The sequence below is a fragment of the Xiphophorus couchianus genome, chromosome 7, assembly GCF_001444195.1.
Source record: "Xiphophorus couchianus chromosome 7, X_couchianus-1.0, whole genome shotgun sequence".
Taxonomy (NCBI): domain Eukaryota; kingdom Metazoa; phylum Chordata; class Actinopteri; order Cyprinodontiformes; family Poeciliidae; genus Xiphophorus; species Xiphophorus couchianus.
The window spans coordinates 11,529,462-11,548,082 of NC_040234.1; the positions used below are offsets into that span (position 1 = coordinate 11,529,462).

General features: G+C 39.1%; 1 protein-coding gene across 4 annotated transcripts in view; it reads right to left on the reverse strand.

The window, feature by feature from the left end:
• LOC114147913 (probable phospholipid-transporting ATPase IH) overlaps nucleotides 1-17,946 on the reverse strand; it is a 40,788-nt gene extending 22,842 nt beyond the window's left edge. For 2 of the 4 annotated variants that reach the window (XM_028022694.1, XM_028022697.1), the window contains exons 1-5: nucleotides 15,733-17,946; nucleotides 3,036-3,158; nucleotides 2,701-2,790; nucleotides 1,613-1,693; nucleotides 1,016-1,123 (exon numbers count right to left, since the gene is read on the reverse strand). In XM_028022694.1, coding sequence (XP_027878495.1) covers nucleotides 1,016-1,123; nucleotides 1,613-1,693; nucleotides 2,701-2,790; nucleotides 3,036-3,158; nucleotides 15,733-15,771 — 441 coding nt within the window. In that variant the 5' untranslated portion in view covers nucleotides 15,772-17,946. The remainder of the gene's footprint in view (nucleotides 1-1,015; nucleotides 1,124-1,612; nucleotides 1,694-2,700; nucleotides 2,791-3,035; nucleotides 3,159-15,732) is intronic. The other 2 variants (XM_028022693.1, XM_028022695.1) reach the window with 1 other exon arrangement.
• Between the last annotated feature and the right edge of the window lie 675 nt (nucleotides 17,947-18,621).

Below are 18,621 nucleotides of genomic sequence, written 5' to 3' on the forward strand. Positions count from 1 at the left end.
GAAACTGCCTAAAGACATACTGTAGGTGTGCTGTGTTTGTAAAAGTATAAAAAAGGAAATTTTTCAAAAAAAATCCATTGGAGTACACCTGCCGTTACTACCAATTTATAGTGCATTCCTAATCAAGACATTACTGAGGTACAATATGCAGTGCCTTACAAAAGTATTGATGCCGTATTAACTTTTTCACGTTCTTTCATATTAAAATCAAAAACATCAACGCTTTCATTTGGGATTTTATGTGTCAGACCGACACAAACTAGTGCATAATAGTAAAATAAAAAGGAAAATGGTGCATGACTTCCTAAAAAACACTCAACCCTCCCCAATGTGAAACATGGTGGTGACAGCATCATGATGTGGCACTGCCAAGGGTTTATGGATAGACGGATGGATGGTGCTGAATACTGGGTAAACCTGTAAGAGGATGCAAAGGAACATCGAACTTAAACCAACAAAAGGTGGTTCTACAAAGTTTTTATTCAGTGAGACTAAATAAAAATGCTTGCCACACTTTTCAGATTTTATTTGAAAAAGATTTTGAAAACCGTGGCCTAGTTTCCTTTCACATGTCTTTACTTACTGGTAAAAGTACTCATAAAATCCCAATAAAACCCAGTGAGGCAAAGCGACAAAATGTAGGCAATTAGAGGTGTGAATGGTTTTGCAAGGCACTGCGTTAATAATTCAATCAAGAAGAACACAATGTCACATCACCAACGACTGACCTACTCCTCATCAGCGACAAGAATATGAGGACAAGAATATTATGATTTACAAAATACATAAGCATTGTTCATCCTTGGAGAGAACCTCACACGAGGGAATGGCCTATAACAGTTTTACAGCCAATAATTGGTCAGAAAGACTAGAAAGACAGCCAGAAAGCACTGCAGAGAGGAAAGCAAAGCGGGAGAGGGAGCGACAGTTTTAGAAAAACGTGAGCATTGCAGCAGTGCAGCAGTGTTGCTTTGTGGCCTCAGGTGCAGCGCCGGCCTAATGAGGCCATTCTTACCCGTAGTTTGTGACTCTGCGTCCTCACCACCTTCTCCTGCTGCACCACGTCCACCGGACACTCGTTTATGGAGCAGTCAGCTTTGTGTCTGAGCCAATCTTCATAGCCCTGACAGAAAGGCAGCAAGAAAGAAATAGGAAGCAAATTTGAAAAGGTATAAAAAAAATATGATGCCTGTGCAGAGTGCTGGAGCATACAATCCCAAGAACTGGAGGATTTCTGTAATAAGTTAGTATTGGGCTCTGTTTGCTTACTGACCCGTTTTCTATATTTTAAGTGAAAATGCCATGTTTTAGATTAATGTCCCGTAAAGCTCGGACGACTTCATCTATCACTAATCGCTCACTATTTGGAGATGTATCTCCCAGAGCCACGGGATCCTCCGCTCAAGTGATTAACAGAAGAGAACACTCATTATCATATTTTTCACATCACCAGACTTATTCAATAGTATGTCCTCTCACCAGGAGAGGAATGTGTGCATACGGAAAATGGAGCAGCTGCAGATTGTTTGGGAGAGTGTGTGTTTTTGTTTGAGGCCAGTAGTTATTGGGGCGACATTTTCCAGAGACAGGAGTTAATTTGTGTCCGTCCTACCTGTTTTATGGCGGTGACGGTGATAACAAAGAAGAGGGGCAGGCCACTGGTGACTGGGCTGGTGGGGGTGTCGATGATGAGCTGCGAGGAGAAAGGACAAATGGGAGGGAGAAAAGAGGGGGAGGTGGAAGAGGGGACAACACAAAGAGGAGGGAGGAAAATATGGAGTGAAGCAAAGCTGAGGTTGGAAGATGAAGCTCATTAAATTACTAAAAGAGCACCAAACTTTGTATCTATACCATCGAACTGAATCCATTTACAGGTGAAAATAAGCCTTTAAACAGGAAAAAAAAAGATTTTACTTTCCTCCGTTATTAAACAATAGAAATTGAGCTGGTGTGCCACACCCAGTTTCTCATGTGAGAGAGAGAGAGTGTAATATTTCACATGATACTGGTGGAAATAAATAGCCATGACTTGAGGCAACTGCTGGTTGGGACTTGCCACGATAATGTCTGAAACGCACGTAATGAGTCTAAACGTTTTTACTTTAATTGTGCAAAAAATTATTTAACTGAGTTGTTTTGTTACACAGACTTCATAACCTTGAACTAAAGTACTATGAGTAGATGTAAGGCTCTTTTTGGTCATAGTAAACAGCTGGTTGTGCTCTAACAAACCTACAATTCAACAAAGGTTGTCTTAAGGTTCCTTAAAACAGCTCAAAAACCATCCAGACATGTCAATAATGAATAGTAAAAAAGAGGAAACAGTTCCAACACCCTACTCACTGAAGGAGTCTAATGAAGCTAACAGAAAGGACAGGCTATAGCGGCCATAGCATGTTTTTGTAGCTCAAGTATTTAGCTATCAATATGAAACCAACACAGCTTCAATCACAGCGTTCATCTGTCACAATGTAAGGAACATTTGTAGTTTTTTGTTTTGGAAAAAAGCATCTTTAGCAAAGTTTTTGGTTACCCTTTCAAACACAAGCTAACGTCATCCAAAGTAAAGGCAATGATGTATCCGAAACAGGTCATTTCAAGTAACTTTAGAGGCTTCAAGATGAATTCTTTACAAAACCAAAAGTTGACAGTGTTTTGTTTTGCTTTTTTTTGTTAATTTAACTCAAAGAAAAATTTTACCTGGACCAAAAATATGACCAAGAAGTAGAAGTTAGCGATTCTTCTGAATTGCTCAAACAGGTTCTTGGGAATGAAGTTCCAGAAGGTGTACTGTGGAATAAAGAGAGAGAGGGGGGGGGGGGGGGGGAAACTACTGATGCAGTTCGAGAATCAGTGGCACATCACAAACTTTCTCTTCACCAGAGAAAGCATGTACAGCTTGACAGGAGGAAGTCAAGAGAATAGTTTCCTTTGTCAAAAAATGTGACAGAAGACATTACCCGGTTGGCTGGATTTGAAGCGGAAAAGGAGCATGAAGATAAACTACGCTGTGGCGGAGGCTGGGAATCGCTCACCTTAGAGGAGACGATGCGGTTGTCGGGATAACGCTGAGGGATGTAGGCCTCAGCTCCCGGAGGGGGTTCTTTATGGCCGATGTACACCGTCCGGCTGTCCACCCAGTTCTCCTCCCCTGCACACTGACAATAAAACGGGAGAATGTCGGGATAAAAATAGCAGCACAGAGGCAAAGAAATGATTAAACTAAACTATTCCTAAAGTCTGTGCTTTGCTCCATTATGCTACCCATTACAGCATTGCTTAAATGTACTGTACAGCACTCAATGCAAAGCGAAGGAAAACACATTGGATCCCATGTGGAATAAGCTGTATTACAACAAAACAGCTCCTTGGAGAGTTTATTCCAGGGAATTATATCAGCAAACACCAACTCTCACCCTTCATTAAGCAATACAGAACTATTGTGGCAAGATATCGCCATAGAATAATAAAAGAATAAAGACTTACGGCCTGGGGCGGCGCAAAATGACTGACAAAGGTTAATAAAGCAAGACTTACAGAAATACTGATCAAAAAATAAACAATGTGCTCTATACAACTTAAGCAATTTTGCACTATTTTAGTGGAGTGAGGTTACTCCAAATTAAGTTTTCCACCTTGATGTGCTTTAAATATGGCTTTAAGGGCAACCAGCACATCCTTGTGAACAGACCAAAGTGAAATAAAGGCATAGATTATTTGGTGAAAAGCCCACAGCCACAGATCTATACTTATTCACTGTTTATGAACAGGATCGTGCCATGAGGTAAAAATAGTGACGTAGTCAATGCTGTGAGCTGAGTTAAGACCCCACCAAAGCATTAGTAAAGGCAACATAACCCCAGTAGATACTGTGAAATGTAAACTGACAGTGGAGCAGAGCGAGCAGCAGGAGCAATAAGAGAAGAATAGCGCAAAAGTGAAAAGAACAGATTATGACAACACAAACTATGAAAAAGGCACCAAGAAGGAAAACACTGACAATATAAGCTATGAGCCTCTACAGTAATGTACGTACAGTGATAGACAGCATTGACATCCCTTGAACTTCTACGCATTTTAAAATCTACTAAACATAAATGTGTTGTTTTATTTATATTTTATGTGATAGAATGACACAAAGTAGCCCAGAATTATAAAGTGGATGAAACATTACATCCACTATATCCAGCTCTTCTCTGAAAAAGTCAGTGTTTTTTTTAAATTTTTTTTTTAGAAAACACTAGTGAACAAACAGGATGACGAAGACCAAGAAACACAGCAGACAAGTCAGAGAGAGAGCAGGGAGAAGTTAAAGGCAAGGTTAGGTTATACAGCAATAAACACTGTTCAATCCATTATCCTAGTATGGCGTTACTGCAAACCTACATGGCAATCCACCTGAACTGACAGGGCAAGAAGAGCATCAATCAGAGAAGCAGCCAAGATGTAACTCTGGAGGAGCTGAAAAGATTTACCGCTTGAGGAGGAGAGAGTGTGTCGACATAAAGGCCATATCGCACAAATATGGCCTTCATGGAAGAGAAAGAAAGGCATGGTTGAAAGTAAGCCATAACAAGCTTTGTTTGTTATGGCTAACATGTGAAAGAAGGTTTTTTTTTGTGTGTGTAATTTTTACAGAAGTTTAAAAACAAAATGCTTTGTGTGATGGAAAACCACTGCACCTTGAAAACAGCACCAACACAATGAAACAACAAATGGTGAGAGCATCACGCTGGAGCGGCAAGTGTTTAATTACAAATGTTATAGTAGTTTGTTAGGTTTGTGCAGAAAAAACCCAACAAAAAACAGGGTAAAGGACAGGCAAATTAAAATACGTCACTATTATGAGTCACTTTGTACTGTTGAGTTGCAATATGTAATGTCAGAAGAAGATGAAGAAACAATATTTAGAGTTTATTAAGAAATACATACTTGGAAAATTGTTCAGGCAGTGGTCCGGCCCTCAACAACATGTACTGTGGTATTAACACAAATTTGCATTCTATTTCACAGGCTGAAAAACTCTAGATGTGCAAAGTTGGTAGAGACATACCATGAAAAAAGGAAGCAATAACCGCAGTAAAAGATGACTAACACATGAAATCCTCCCCCAAAATACCACAATTTGAAAATATTCAGAAAAGGCATGAGCCTCAATTTTAACATTTCTATACTTAATACACAAATTGTCATTTATGTCACTCATATCTTCCCATTTCCGTCAACATGGCTCTCTGCCTTTGTTCCCAGCGTCTCCTGGCAGTGACTGTCACACCGTGACAGAGAGAAACTGCAGAGCAGGGATTGAGAAAGACAGAGAAACTACATTGTGGGTTTTAGTTATCTGGTCATCAATTCCCACTGATTTGGATCAACCCTCATCCCAGTATCCCCTCTCTCTACCTCAGGGCTCCATCCGACAAATTGGCTTCCTGCTTTGTTGCAGGACATGGAAGCTTTGTCTTTATCACCAAAGTGGGCTGATTTTGCATCAGTATCAATCATCAGCAATGACTCGATGTCCGTGATAACAGTGAAGCATTCCACCACTGCAGCTTCCTTACTGTGCTGTGACGTGGCTCTCTTTAGCTAGTTAGTTTCTGTTTGAACGCTGGAATTGTAAAGAGACAGCAGCAGGAGGCCTGCTATTTAAAAATTCAGAGATGTTGCTATAAAAAGCAATGAGTGTATTTCTAGTTCTGGCATGGTCTTTATCTTATCTGCATGCTTTAGCAGACAGATCCCAAGCCTACCTCAACTCCTTTCTGTTGCAGAAAGATAATAAAAGATACCCGCCATTAACTGGCTTAATTAAACCATCGTGTTTTAGACTTCCTCCACTGTAGAAGACCACAGCACGCTGAACAAAGACCCCTCATTAACCAACAGATCAAATTTCTCCGACTGAGCTTTAATGGACTACTCTTGTTAACACAGGATGTATAAACACAGGAAAACGTTACTTATCACGGATCAGCACCGCTCTGGGGTTTAATGCATTTAAGTTTAAAAGATTTATAATATACTTTTAAATAAAGTTGCTTCATATAAATTTACTTCATTGCAATTTCATTAAGTTTTTTAAGCTAGCAAATCCCTCAAAGGTGAGGGAAGCAAACAAATACAGCTATAAATACAGACTTTATGCAATCATGGCAAATGGAAAGAAATGTACGTTCGGTGCGTGATTTATTGGTAAAATAAGCTAAGCAATCATCTGAAGCGTTTCCATTTACTGTTCCTGTTTGGAAAAAAAACATCACCTCTCCACTGAAAACGTATTTGCAATACTGTGTTTTATGTCCTTATTTAATGCTGAGGCGATCTCTTTCAGGTTATTCAGTTAAAGTTTGAACCACCTAAGATGTTAGACTTGATTTATAATTAAAGTGTCATGTTCTGTGTTTTTCTGCGTATTTATTTAGAGTTTTCTGTGTCTCTGTGCCTCCGTGTTGTCCTGTCGTCCCCTTGATTACTCCCAGGTGTTTCTCGTTCCCTAATTACCTCCTGTGTATTTAGTGTCACCTGTGTGTCTGTGTCTTCGTCGGGTCCTCGTCTAATGTGCGTTCAGTCCTTCGTGTTGTCCAGTCGTTTTACGGTTGCTACCGGCGTCGAGCCCTGGCTTCCGCTCGGCCGTGCTGCCCGTTGCTTGGACTGTGTTTTCGTTATTAAAATCATTTATTCATCTTACCTGGGTCTACAGCGTCTGCCTCACCACCTCTCACCCGCATTTCATGACATAAAGAAGATCAAAAACTCAATAAAAACTACAAAATAGATGTCTGGTTTACCGCCAATCAAAAACTATGACTAACACACAAACTTGAGCACCTTTTGTGGTGTCATGGTATCCTCACAGTGTTTGGAAACCTTAAAACTGTGAAATTTAACACAGCACCTAAAGCAGATAAAAAAACAGAACATTAACCAGCTAAAAAGGATAAAATGTCTCCCATTAACAGCATAGTAACACTTTCTCAACATCAGACTAAGTCTGCAAGTTCATGCATCAAAGAAACAAGACTAAAAGGAAGACACTTATTATATAAACTGTAAACTGAGTATGACTTCCCTCCTTCATCTGTTGATGTGAAAATGGATTCAAAATGAGATTGAATTTGTGATGTGATTCATACATTAACAGACCGACTCTCATTCTCTTTGAATGGGGTGACATCTTTAGTTGTTGGAAATTAAATCCTGGGTCAGTTCCTGTGGTTTATTAACACAGTTTGCCGAGGAAAGTTGAAAGCTCTTTATTTTTTAATAAGAGCATGTAGATTGTAGAATCTACATGCTACAAGCTCTACATGCTCTACATGAGCTAGTCAAATTTCTTTTTTTTTTTTGACTAAACACTTTACTGATCTTGTAAAATGTTGCTAAACTTCCAAAGTTTGTTTCTGCAAGTTGCCCAGTCTCACACCAGGGTAGTTGTCATGATTCTCCACAGAAAAAATGTTGCCATCTCACACATTAGCTTAAAAGTGATAAGCTTTTTCTTTGGTCATATTTTTCATCTAGGTTGAGTCTCTCTTGCAATGTCCTATCCAGTTCCAGTTAGCATCACTTGTGACTGGTGTTAAAAGCTTCAGCACTTTTAATCATTTCTTGTACTCAATTAAAACAAAACAAAAATACTAAATTTTGTAAGCTGCATATCTAGAGACAAATGAGCTGAAAGTGGACTATTTTTAGTGTCACTTGCCCTAACTGATGACTATCTAGTTGAAATCTAAAGAATCCTATCTTTGTCCAGTTAGTGAACACACCATACTTAAGTCCTAACAGTACCCGTCTTCTATACAGATGTTGTTACTGGACAAAGAAGACTTGGTGTTAGGAAATATTGCCATTAAAAAACTGTTATTTACAGCTAATCACGCTAACAGCACTAACTACTTATATAAATAGTCCAAAATTTGGACAGCTCTAATTTTATTATATTAAAAAAAATAAAATTACAATTATTTTGATGAACATTGAAATCCTTATAGTTTAAAACAATCACTAGTCTATTAAACTCAAATTACATTGAATTGACTTTAAATAAAAAGGTATTATTCAAATGCAGATTATTATCTAAAACACATAAATGAAAATCAGCTATTAGGAATGCTCAATATATCAAATCAGTAATGGCCGATATCAGTCATTATTTAACATCAGTACTGGTCAGAAAAGTAAAACTGGAGAGATATTAACAAGTGATGTTTATATCTTGTTGTCACATGAGGTATTTGTTTGGTCATGTGACAGTAATAGTGATGCAGGGATGGGTTGATTTAACTGAAGCAGAGAGGCAAAGTCGGTGGTCATAATTTTTGCCTGTGTTAAAAGGCAAGAGAATTATACTTAATATATGTAATATCAGTAAATATAGCAGTAATATTAATATCTAATATTGATAATGGCCCAACTTTTCATATCAACCCTATCAACAATTAAGTTCACAACAATCTCTGTAAAACAAAATGCTAACTTAAAAATATCAAAAATAAAATTACAAAATATTATTTGAAATTGTGATGGTTTCAAACAATAAACCAAGACAGTTTATATTAGTCACTCCACATAACAACATCGAGTTATTTTTGTTTGCTTAAACTTTAGAATCAAAACTTTACAATAACTGGAGATTGGGAGTCGGCCACAAATCTTTAATTGCAGCATCTACAAATGTTGAAAATTGTCTCCTTTCACCAGATGAAATGTATCACTACACCTCTTTTATAGAATAACCTCTGGAATAATCCAATGCAGGTCTTAAAAACGCCTTCTGCTTAGACATCAGCATAGTGCAAAGTTAAAACTGTACATCCAGTGGGGAGAAAATCCACCAAAAGCCTGATGATGCATCTGACAAAATACCTGAGACAAAAGTCAAAGGCTGAATATGCTTTTGAATTTCAACATTTGTATTCAGATGATGTCCCAGCTTTCTCCCTCACTTGACTCGCTCTGATCCAACCGTTACGTAACTCCTTAATCCAGCTGTGCTTCTTCTCCTCACTCCCTCCGCTCTCTCCGATTTCCCCTGCCACCGTAATCTGCATTCAAAAAAAGCTCTCATTTTGACTGCTCTTGACGTCGATGAGCTACTACCCGGTTGATAATGGCTCTCAGAATAATAAAAACAGACATTTGAGCCTTGCTAACCACGTCAAAAGATTACCCTTGATCACATGCACTGTAGTTAAAAGATCGTTTTCCATGACATTAACAAAGGCCAGCGGAAAAAGCTCAGACCAAGCACACATTTTGCACGATTTTGCCACCTACAGGTGCTGTCTCTACAGAAGGGCCCCTTCACCATGGGGTGCACCAGACAGGAATAGACCGCCCTTAACCATTAGTCGCAGTGACAAACAGCAATGTACTTTCGCAGACAGTGTCCTGGCTTTCAAAACATGCCTTTTAGTGTATTCGCCAACTTTTCGGTGAGAGGTGACTGCAGGCTTACTTTGTATTCAAAGATAAGATGCAAAGATGTGTGCACAGAACAGGAACTAGAGGTCAGAGTTCAGATATTCATCAACTTAACCTACAGTGACACACACCAGCATTTTCAAATACAGATCATGACCTCATAGAGCTCTTAGACTGCAAAAGTCTGAGGCATCGCATCATCACTGTTAATACCAGACAAGAAAAGGCTCTTGAATAGAGTGGGACACAGGTCACACATGCAGCGTGGGACTAATATAAAATCAAAAAACGAGTACCAAACAACACGGACTCAAATTTTCAGCTTCGTTTTCTCATTGCCAATGTAGATTTGTCAACTTTTTTCCTTGCACCAATGTCTTTAATGTAGTAAAACTGGATCCTTGTCCTGGCTTGATGGCCACAGTTCCAGTAAATACAAGTTTTGTATTTTGTAACAATTCCTCCAGCTCTTATAATGAGAAAGCTCAGGTGAGTAAGCATTTTCATGAACCCATTTCCTGATTTTATAAATATCAGCACACGTCTGATTTACTTAAACACCATGTTTTAGTCTCTTTCCCATTTTGAAGAATGGCTAAGAGAAATGGCCCTTCGTGTCACATCAAATCTATACATCAGGGGAACAGGAAATAGTGGATTGGTATTTAAAAGTTGCTACAAACAAGGTGCACCATATTCAGAGGCTGTGGTGCTCAACGTGGTTATCCGAGGTGTGATTCCCGGACTCAAGCCTTTTGGTGCATGTCTACCCTCTTTTCTGTCTAAACTGACTGTTCAATAAAAGCCACAAGTACCAAAACAAATCTTTAAAAAAAAGTTCCTGAACACTCTGAACAACTAAAATGTTTATGTAACATATGCTTTTTTTATTTTAAAGAATGTCTTAGTCAATAGTTGTTTGCAGGGGTTTTGCTGCAAACGATTATTTTTTTTAATGTGAGATCTTGATGTCCTCACCCACTCAATGTACTTAAATAAAATGTGATAGTAGGCCTGTCGCGATAAACGATACATCAATTAATTGTATGATAAATTAAAACTATCGACATCATTTTAATTATCGGCATTATCGTCTCTTCCGGCCTTTTTCTCTTTCTGTTAATGACACCGAATGAAAAAAGGCTCAACTCCAGTGCTCTCCACTTACCCTCCCTTCCTCATTTCCTTAGTGTAAAGCCCAGCTCACACTACACGATCTTAGAGCTGTTGGCCGATTGTCGGCCCATTTTCAAAACCTGACAGACCAAACATTAGCCGACAGAAATTCTAGGTATAACGGTTCGATCTGGTTCGTTCCTGCCGTGTGGTGTCCAACAATTTGCACAAAATAATGGCTACAAGTTCAGTGAACTAATTTTAAAACTAGGCATTAATCAATGCTTTACTACAATCTACCTGCAATGCATGTGGCTAGTGTCAGTCCTGACCGAATGAAAATCATTATAACCTATTTATGTCACGTTAACGAAGAACAGCTGAAAAGTTACCGGGTTTATCAACTGCGGTAGCAATTTCGCTCCAACTCCTCTTGTCATTTCTATATTCTTTGCATGTTGAATAAACATTAATGTTGTTTCCACATATCATCTCCAATGCCCGCTGGACTTCGGGTTGTGCCGTATCAGCTGTTTGGGATTCCTCTCCGTAATTTCCCCTCAGAAAACACGGAGGAGAATCCTCGCTTTCTGATTGGCTACCTGTCACATTCAACAGGCTGCGTTAAGCTCACAGTCCGGGAAAACCCCTGATTTAGATCGGAGCGGCAACGACGATCTACCGTAACACACCACAAATCTTAGAAAGAGACCAACGTTTTAAGATTGCAGTAAGGGGGAAAATAGCAGCAAAAAATCTGTAGTGTGAACTATTGCATCAGGTAGTCGATGTGCCCATTTTCTCTATTTAAATCTAATTATTACTGAAGGGCAACATAATATACAGACTTCATAATCTGCACTCTTTTGGTTGAATGCAGTATTTATTTCCACTTTGGCTTTATGTTGTTTAGTTGTTTTTTTTTCAAGTGAGTTTTTTGTTGATGGAGACTGAGAATCCATTTTATTTTAGTTTTTGGTTGTTTTGTTTATTTTGTTTATCAGTTCCAGTGTTAAATGTTCTTTTGACAACAAAGTGTATCTGTCTTTGGTAGGAAATCGCATGCATTATTACGTCATTTCTATTACATCAGTGTAAAAAGGTCTTCAAACAATATTACCGTTTATCACAATAATTTTTGAGACAATTAATCGTTGAGCAAAATTTGCTATCGTGACAGGCCTATGTGATAATATGTTACTGCAATAAATTGCTCCTTTATTTTTAAGCTCTTTAATAGGATTGCCAATAAATGTTTAGAGTACTGTAAATGATTCAGTTTTACTATTTTTACTGAATAGACTTATTAAGTAAGACACTATTAAAAATCTAGTGAAACAACTTTTTTTCCTCGCTAGCAAAATTTAAATAGCTATGAAGCATTTCATTTAAATAAAATATCTAAAATGTCTTGACAAACTTAAGAACTGACCATAAAATACATTCTTCCACCAAAAGAACAACATGTTCCAGTTCTATCTGAATAAATGGGTGAAGACAAGGTGACAAAGTATAACGTTTTAGACCTCAGACCTGCTCTCTCTGGAGTAAACCGGACTAAATTAAAAGACCATCCTTTAATGGCTGAAGTTGATTTATTAATTCATTACTAAGCTTCATTTGGGCTGTGACCTTGATGAGAGCAGACTATTCTCTCTGTCTGAAAAGGCTTTGACTGGACTGCTCATTACATTTTAATCACCTTGCACGATGTAATGTTTGTTCTGCTGTGTAGGCCCATTACAAGAGCATCTGCTCAGAATATGGGCGGGTTAACGGAAGGTCCCGTACATCATCCCTCCCTTGAATTGTAAATCAATATCTCGATAATTTAGATAAAGATTAATACCTTGTTGGGTTAATAATGTTGGAGAATTTGTCAGGATGCAGAGGCAGTAGGGTGAGGGATGGGGGCCTGTTCAGTGACCCATTTACCCCCTGCCTCCTCCTGCTGCCGCTCCCCCCCCTCGCCTCACTGGGAATCTGATTTCCCTTGATACTGGCTCGACTTGAGCATCGGTCAAGCTCCCTGTCACTCACACAAGCGTAAACATAGGGGAAAAAAATATAGAAAACAAACCTGACCGTCCCAAAATATGTCATCTCATCAACACTAGGGTTTGTCATATGAACAGGTAAAAGCGTCGGAAATGTGTGAAAAGTGCTGAAAGCTTCACCAGGCCCTGTCACAGCGGGTTTCTCAAACACACTATGTTTTTTTTTCTCTCCAACTCAGCCGCCCACCAACCAGCTGCTTCCTGTCCTGCCAGATAATCAGAGGTTGCTGAAGGCAGCGACTCATTCAGGCCAGGCCAACCAGTAATGTGGCTAATGTTTACAGCTCAGCTTTACAATGATGTTGTTTAGCGGACATTTATAGTTTGCCACAAAGATGCGCTTCTCTTCCTGGCCTTAAAAGTTTCTACTTATACGGGAGACAGAGGACAGCAGACACGTGTAGTGACGACTGTGAGAGACTTGAAAAAATGTCTCACAGAAACTTACTAAGTCTGGTTTAAGAGGCACTAGGGCAGTCCACCAACAAACAGCCCAATATGGCAAGATAAATTATATGATACTGTATGACATTATTTAGAATATTTACGTAACTATAGTCTTAAAAAGCAAAAACTATAGTCTTAAGGACATGTATTAAGCGAACGTATGTGAGATAAGTGCACACTCAACACTTTATTCTTTGTTTACAAAGATATGTGCTCACATCAGTTTCACTGCACACCCAGTTCAATGCGTGAACTATAAACCCGTCTTGGTTTTCACTGTTACTGGTGCATGAAAAAGCCTTACAACAAGAAACCCTTAGCCTGGCGAGGGGCATCACTGTTTCACTGGAAACTTATATTCAAGTATTGTATTATTTTGAGCAGAGGGAATTCAATGTTTGGTTTTACAAACCATTTACAAATAAAAATCTGAAAAGGGTGCCAAGCAATGGTATTAATCAACCTTTACTCCGTTACCTCTAAATAAAATCTAAGGCAACAAACAGCGTTCACAAGCCATCTTAGACCAACTAGTCCATCTGTACAGTTGTTCTGCGAAGGGTTCACGACCATTAGCAAACAAACAGCATTATGAAGACCAAGGAACACAGCAGACAACTTCTGTGGAGTTTAGTGAAATCCGTCATGTCACATGTGTAACTCTGCATAGATCAGGTCGTCCTCACAAACTGCGTGACTGTGCAAAAACGAGACTAAAGAACACCTCTAACTATGGTAAAGAAGTTACAAGCTCCAGCAGCTGAGACGGGGAAGGCTCAGCAGACAACAACTGTTGCCAGTTTTCTTGACCAGTCAAAGCTTTATGACAGACTGGCAAAGAGCTTAAAGATATGTGGGAGATTCCATGGCAAAGTGGAAGATAGTTCTTTGATCTAATGAGACCAAAATGGAGCTTTTTGGCCATCAGGGAAGATGCTATGTTTGGATGACACTTGTAAAGGAGATAAAACAAATATAGCAAAATATAGAGAAATCCAGAACAATCTGTTTCCATCTTCAAGAGAACTACAGCTTCAGAGAACAACTACCCAAAGCATCCAGCTAACACTACACAGGAATGGTTTGAAGACAATAAGGTTGAGAGGAGTGGCCCAGTCAAAGCCAAGACCTCAAAACCAGAGCATTTGTGGTAGGACTTGAAAAAGGCTGTTCACAGATGATCCCCACACAACCTGGCACAGCTTGAACAAGGACAAGTGGAGGAAATTGCAGCATCCAGATGCGCAGCCTGACTGAAACCTATACATGCAGACTTCATGCTGTTATTGCAGCCAAAGATGTATCTACTAAAAATACATGAACTTATTTCATGTTACAGATTCCTATCATAATTATAAAGAAAATCACTTTTCACTTTGACATTACAAGTTTTTTCAATTTTCAAATTTTTTTTATGCCAAAACAAGATCATCACTGGTTTGTAACAGCAGTAAAAAGGTCAAATATACTGCATTAGAGTGGCAAGAATAAATCCACTGATGAAAGAAAATTTTGGTGAGTGTTGGCTTATGTGACACAGGTATGCAGTGTTTTTTAATTTGTTTTAGACTGATTTGATTAAAGTGTTTATTACAAGCATTTAGTATTTTATGCATTTTGTTTTTACAGTTCTATTACTGCTTCCTGATATTCTTTAGAGTTTGTTTTTTTTTGTTAGTTCAGCCGGCCTTTGGATTGTTTGTTTCTCCTTAGTATTTGTGAGGGCGGACTAACTATTTTTCTTTTGTTTTTTGTGCTTTTATGTCCTGTGTTTCATTTTCGGGTCACTTCCCAGAATATAAGCATTCCATGTCGCCGTTAATCTTAAATATGTGTGACTCAATCCTGTTTGGAGTGTGATCTTGGGTTTAGTCTGCAGTGAATCAAGTGCATCATTAGTTTGCAGTGAGTAACTGTAGTGTTTTATGTGGGTTTGTCCGCCTGAAGTGGTGTTTGAATTCGGGTCAAATATTAATGGACTGACAAAGGAATGGATAGTTAATGGGAAACTCTCTGTAATAATAAATATTGCTAATTAACGTTATTCTTTTTGTTGATTACTACCTTTCGGCTTGGCGGAGTCATAAAATAAGCATACTCATGAGCTAAAATGGCCTAGTCAAAGTCCAGATATACTAAAATAACATTAATCTCAACTAGAGTTGCAAAGTCTCAAATTACTTGAAAGGTGGTCCAATGTAATTTATTGACTCAAAGGGACACTACAGAAGCACAGACTTTTCTCATTTTTACTCCCAAAACTTTTAGAAGACCACATATCCTTTCCTTCCATTTCAAAAGTATGAGACAGACATTAAACTTTGCAGTGTAGGAGAAGAACTGTGGAAAAAGTCCAAGAAGGTATGGATATTTTTGCAAAGCACTGTAAACGAGCCAGCAAAGTTCAGATGTGTCCAACACACCCCCACAGTTATTACCGGATCTGCAACCACTGGCACATTCTCATTGAGCTCCACAAAAACAACAGTCAGGCTCCTGCCAAAGCTGATCCACTGACATGTGCATCACTGCAGATGAGCAAAGCGTTTGTCATTCTGCGTGTCACCCACCTCGAGGGAGGGGGAAAACCAATGCAAGGCTAGAAGTAAAACACCCATAACACTCTGCAGCACATAAAAACATCGGAGATGGAATGATAGTGTTGACAGACGGCGGCCCTTACGTATCTGCTGATGATGTTCCGGAGCAGGCTGAAATCCATCCTTTGAGACAGCTCCCCGGCGGCGGCTACAAACTGAGCGACAGAGACGGGTCAGCTCTCCCTGGATCTTCGTAAGCGCTACCTAAACAAGCGGATGTTTCCAGCTGGATCCATCTCTCGCTCTCTCTCCGCCACCACCGCCACCAGCGCCCCTGGCGTGTCTGTGATTGTAGCGAGGAGCGACGGTCTCTCTCTCTCTCCCGTGTTACTCCGCTCCTGTGATTTTCATGGCATCCCTGGAAGACCCACGCAGCTCTCCCCCCCCCTCGAGCCTTGCTCCAAAAACCGTTACTCCGGCGTCGCCCGCCACATTTCAGCAGGATTTCTTTCCTCCGCTCTTCCACCTACTCGCCTGGTTTCAAACCTCCGGCTCGGGTTGTTGTGGGTTCAGTGTTCGATAAAGTGCTTAATCCTGAAACGGACGAGTCTTCGCGGAGACCGAGTGTGTGTGTGTGTGTGTGTGTGTGTCTCTCTCCGTAGTAAGAACCGTGGCCCTCTCTGTGTGGTGCTGTGAAGCGTCAACTGCGCGCACTCGTCAGATGACTGCGCGGCGCATGCGCACATGTGCTCCTTAGATCTCGCATTTAAATAGGTCTGATGCAGCGAGCACCTGCTCATGTCGGATGGCAGAAATCCGACTGCAGTGCATTTTATCTTTGCGCCCAGGATCAAATCAAATAGCGCTCTTTGGGACAGAGCAAAAAAATAAATAAATAAATAAATAAAGAGAAAAATCAGAATAATTTTTACTGCATATTTTAGCTCTAAATTGGTTTGTATGTTTATGGATAGTAGTATGAGGAATGCTTTACATTTAGCCACATTACAACCATGTATTTCAATATATTTTAACTGGATTTTTGAACAGTTAAAAGTATCAACTTTTGCTGTGACCACGGTCTTTTGGGGTTTGTCTCTATAAACTTTTCAGACTTAACTTTTTTCCCCCTGTCTTCTTGCAAAACACCTTCATATAAGCTCAGTGAGATTGGAAAGAAGCAGTTTTCACGATTTACAACAGATTCTCAATTAGATGTGGGTGTAAACTTAGACTGGGCCATCCTACCACATGAATAAGTTTTAAACGAAATCATTCCGTTCCATTTTCAGTTTATTTATATATACTGTACCTCTTCATTTAATCTGAAGGAACTGCAATCAAATCATGTAGACAGATTCAGAGTCAAGCACATACATTTTTAGTTATCAAACAATGCAGTCAAGTTCGGTTTAGCTCAAATTGGCAAAACAACTGCAAATAATTGGAGAGTAGGAGAAAGTAGTAGAATGGTCATTTTGTAATCCGGCAGCCTAAGCGTATGGTAGTGTAGCTACAGAGATAGCTCAAGATAACCTAAACCAGGCAAACTACAAACTTACTCAAAAAAGAAAGTTTTAAGTCTATTCTTAAACGTAGACAGGGTGTTTGCCTCACCGACTGAAACTGGGAGCTGGTTCCACAGGAGATTAGCCTGATAACTTTCCACATTTAGAAACTCTAGGAACCTATCTCTGTTTTTCAAAGTGTTAGTTAGCAACAGATGAAGCTTAGAGACAAGAATAGGAAGCAAAGGGGTGCAGAAAAGTTTATACAATATCCTAAAATACTTTCCATTACTGTGTGCCCTTGTACACTGTGGGTCTTTGACATCATTTTTCTCCATCAGTATATTTAACCTCTGAGTATGTTTAGTCAGAGGCATTTCACATACCCTGAGTGCCCTGAGTGCAAGCGGCTGGTTTGTCTAAACCAGAGCACATGCATTTCAGAGGTCAGGGTGGCAGCTCTTCAGTTGGTACAGTACTCTCCTTGAAATATTTGTCACTAGTCATCAAAGGGCTTTGCAGCATTCTTCTAAAGTGCTCTCAGGTTTCACTTTCCTGCAGATTCCCGAAAGAGAGAAAAAAATAGCACCAAAAATGCATTTCAGAGTTTGTTTCGTTATTACTAATAACCTTTCTGACACTATAATGTTTGTTCTTTGTATTTTACCAACACGTTTCTTCTGACTGGTGGTAATATTAGCAGTGGTCAAGTAAGTCCTGACCTGAATCTAAAAGAGAATCAAAACTAGAGGAAACTAATATTTGATCAGGAATTAAAAGATGGGTTTGATTGCTGTATTTCTAATGAAGACTTCCCCATTGATTGTGGCTGGATAAACAACTTTCACATAAATTTTTTTAATAAAATGTAAAGAAATCCAGATGTCTTTTCCAAAACAGAAAGTCATTTTATGTTGTTTTATTCTGTTTGGAGTAGTACCTTTCTCATTTGTGATAAAAAAACAACAACAACAAAAACAAGCAAATGTATTGCTGTAATAAAATTATCTTAAATACAAATCTTCCAAAGAGTATAACATTTATTTTGACTTTCCTGTACAGTTTTCTTTTCTTTTTTAGTTTTTATGAGAATGTAGGAACAAGTGAATTACTGTATGAAAAGAAAAACAAGAACCACAATGTAATGTCTCAGATTTATTTCCATTAAACAATGGTGCAGAAATTTTAGGCAATTTGATTGAATATTTTCACTTACAGGAAACAAAAAAGTCAGAAATACAGCCAACATTTAAATATGGGGCCATTATTGATAAATGGACTAGAAATGGGCCAGTGTCCTCATGTTGATCAAGACTCTCTTATTTACTGACTTACAAATATGATTTACATTTCCAGTCAGACAATACGTAGCCAGGCCACTTGAGTTGTATTCTTCTTGAAGTCAAACACAATGCAAGGTCCAAACACCAACTGCATGACTGTTCAAGACAAAATCCAACATTAGCTGCAGCTCAGATGGAGATCCTCTAACAGAAAGGATGTCTGACCCAGACATTCATTTGC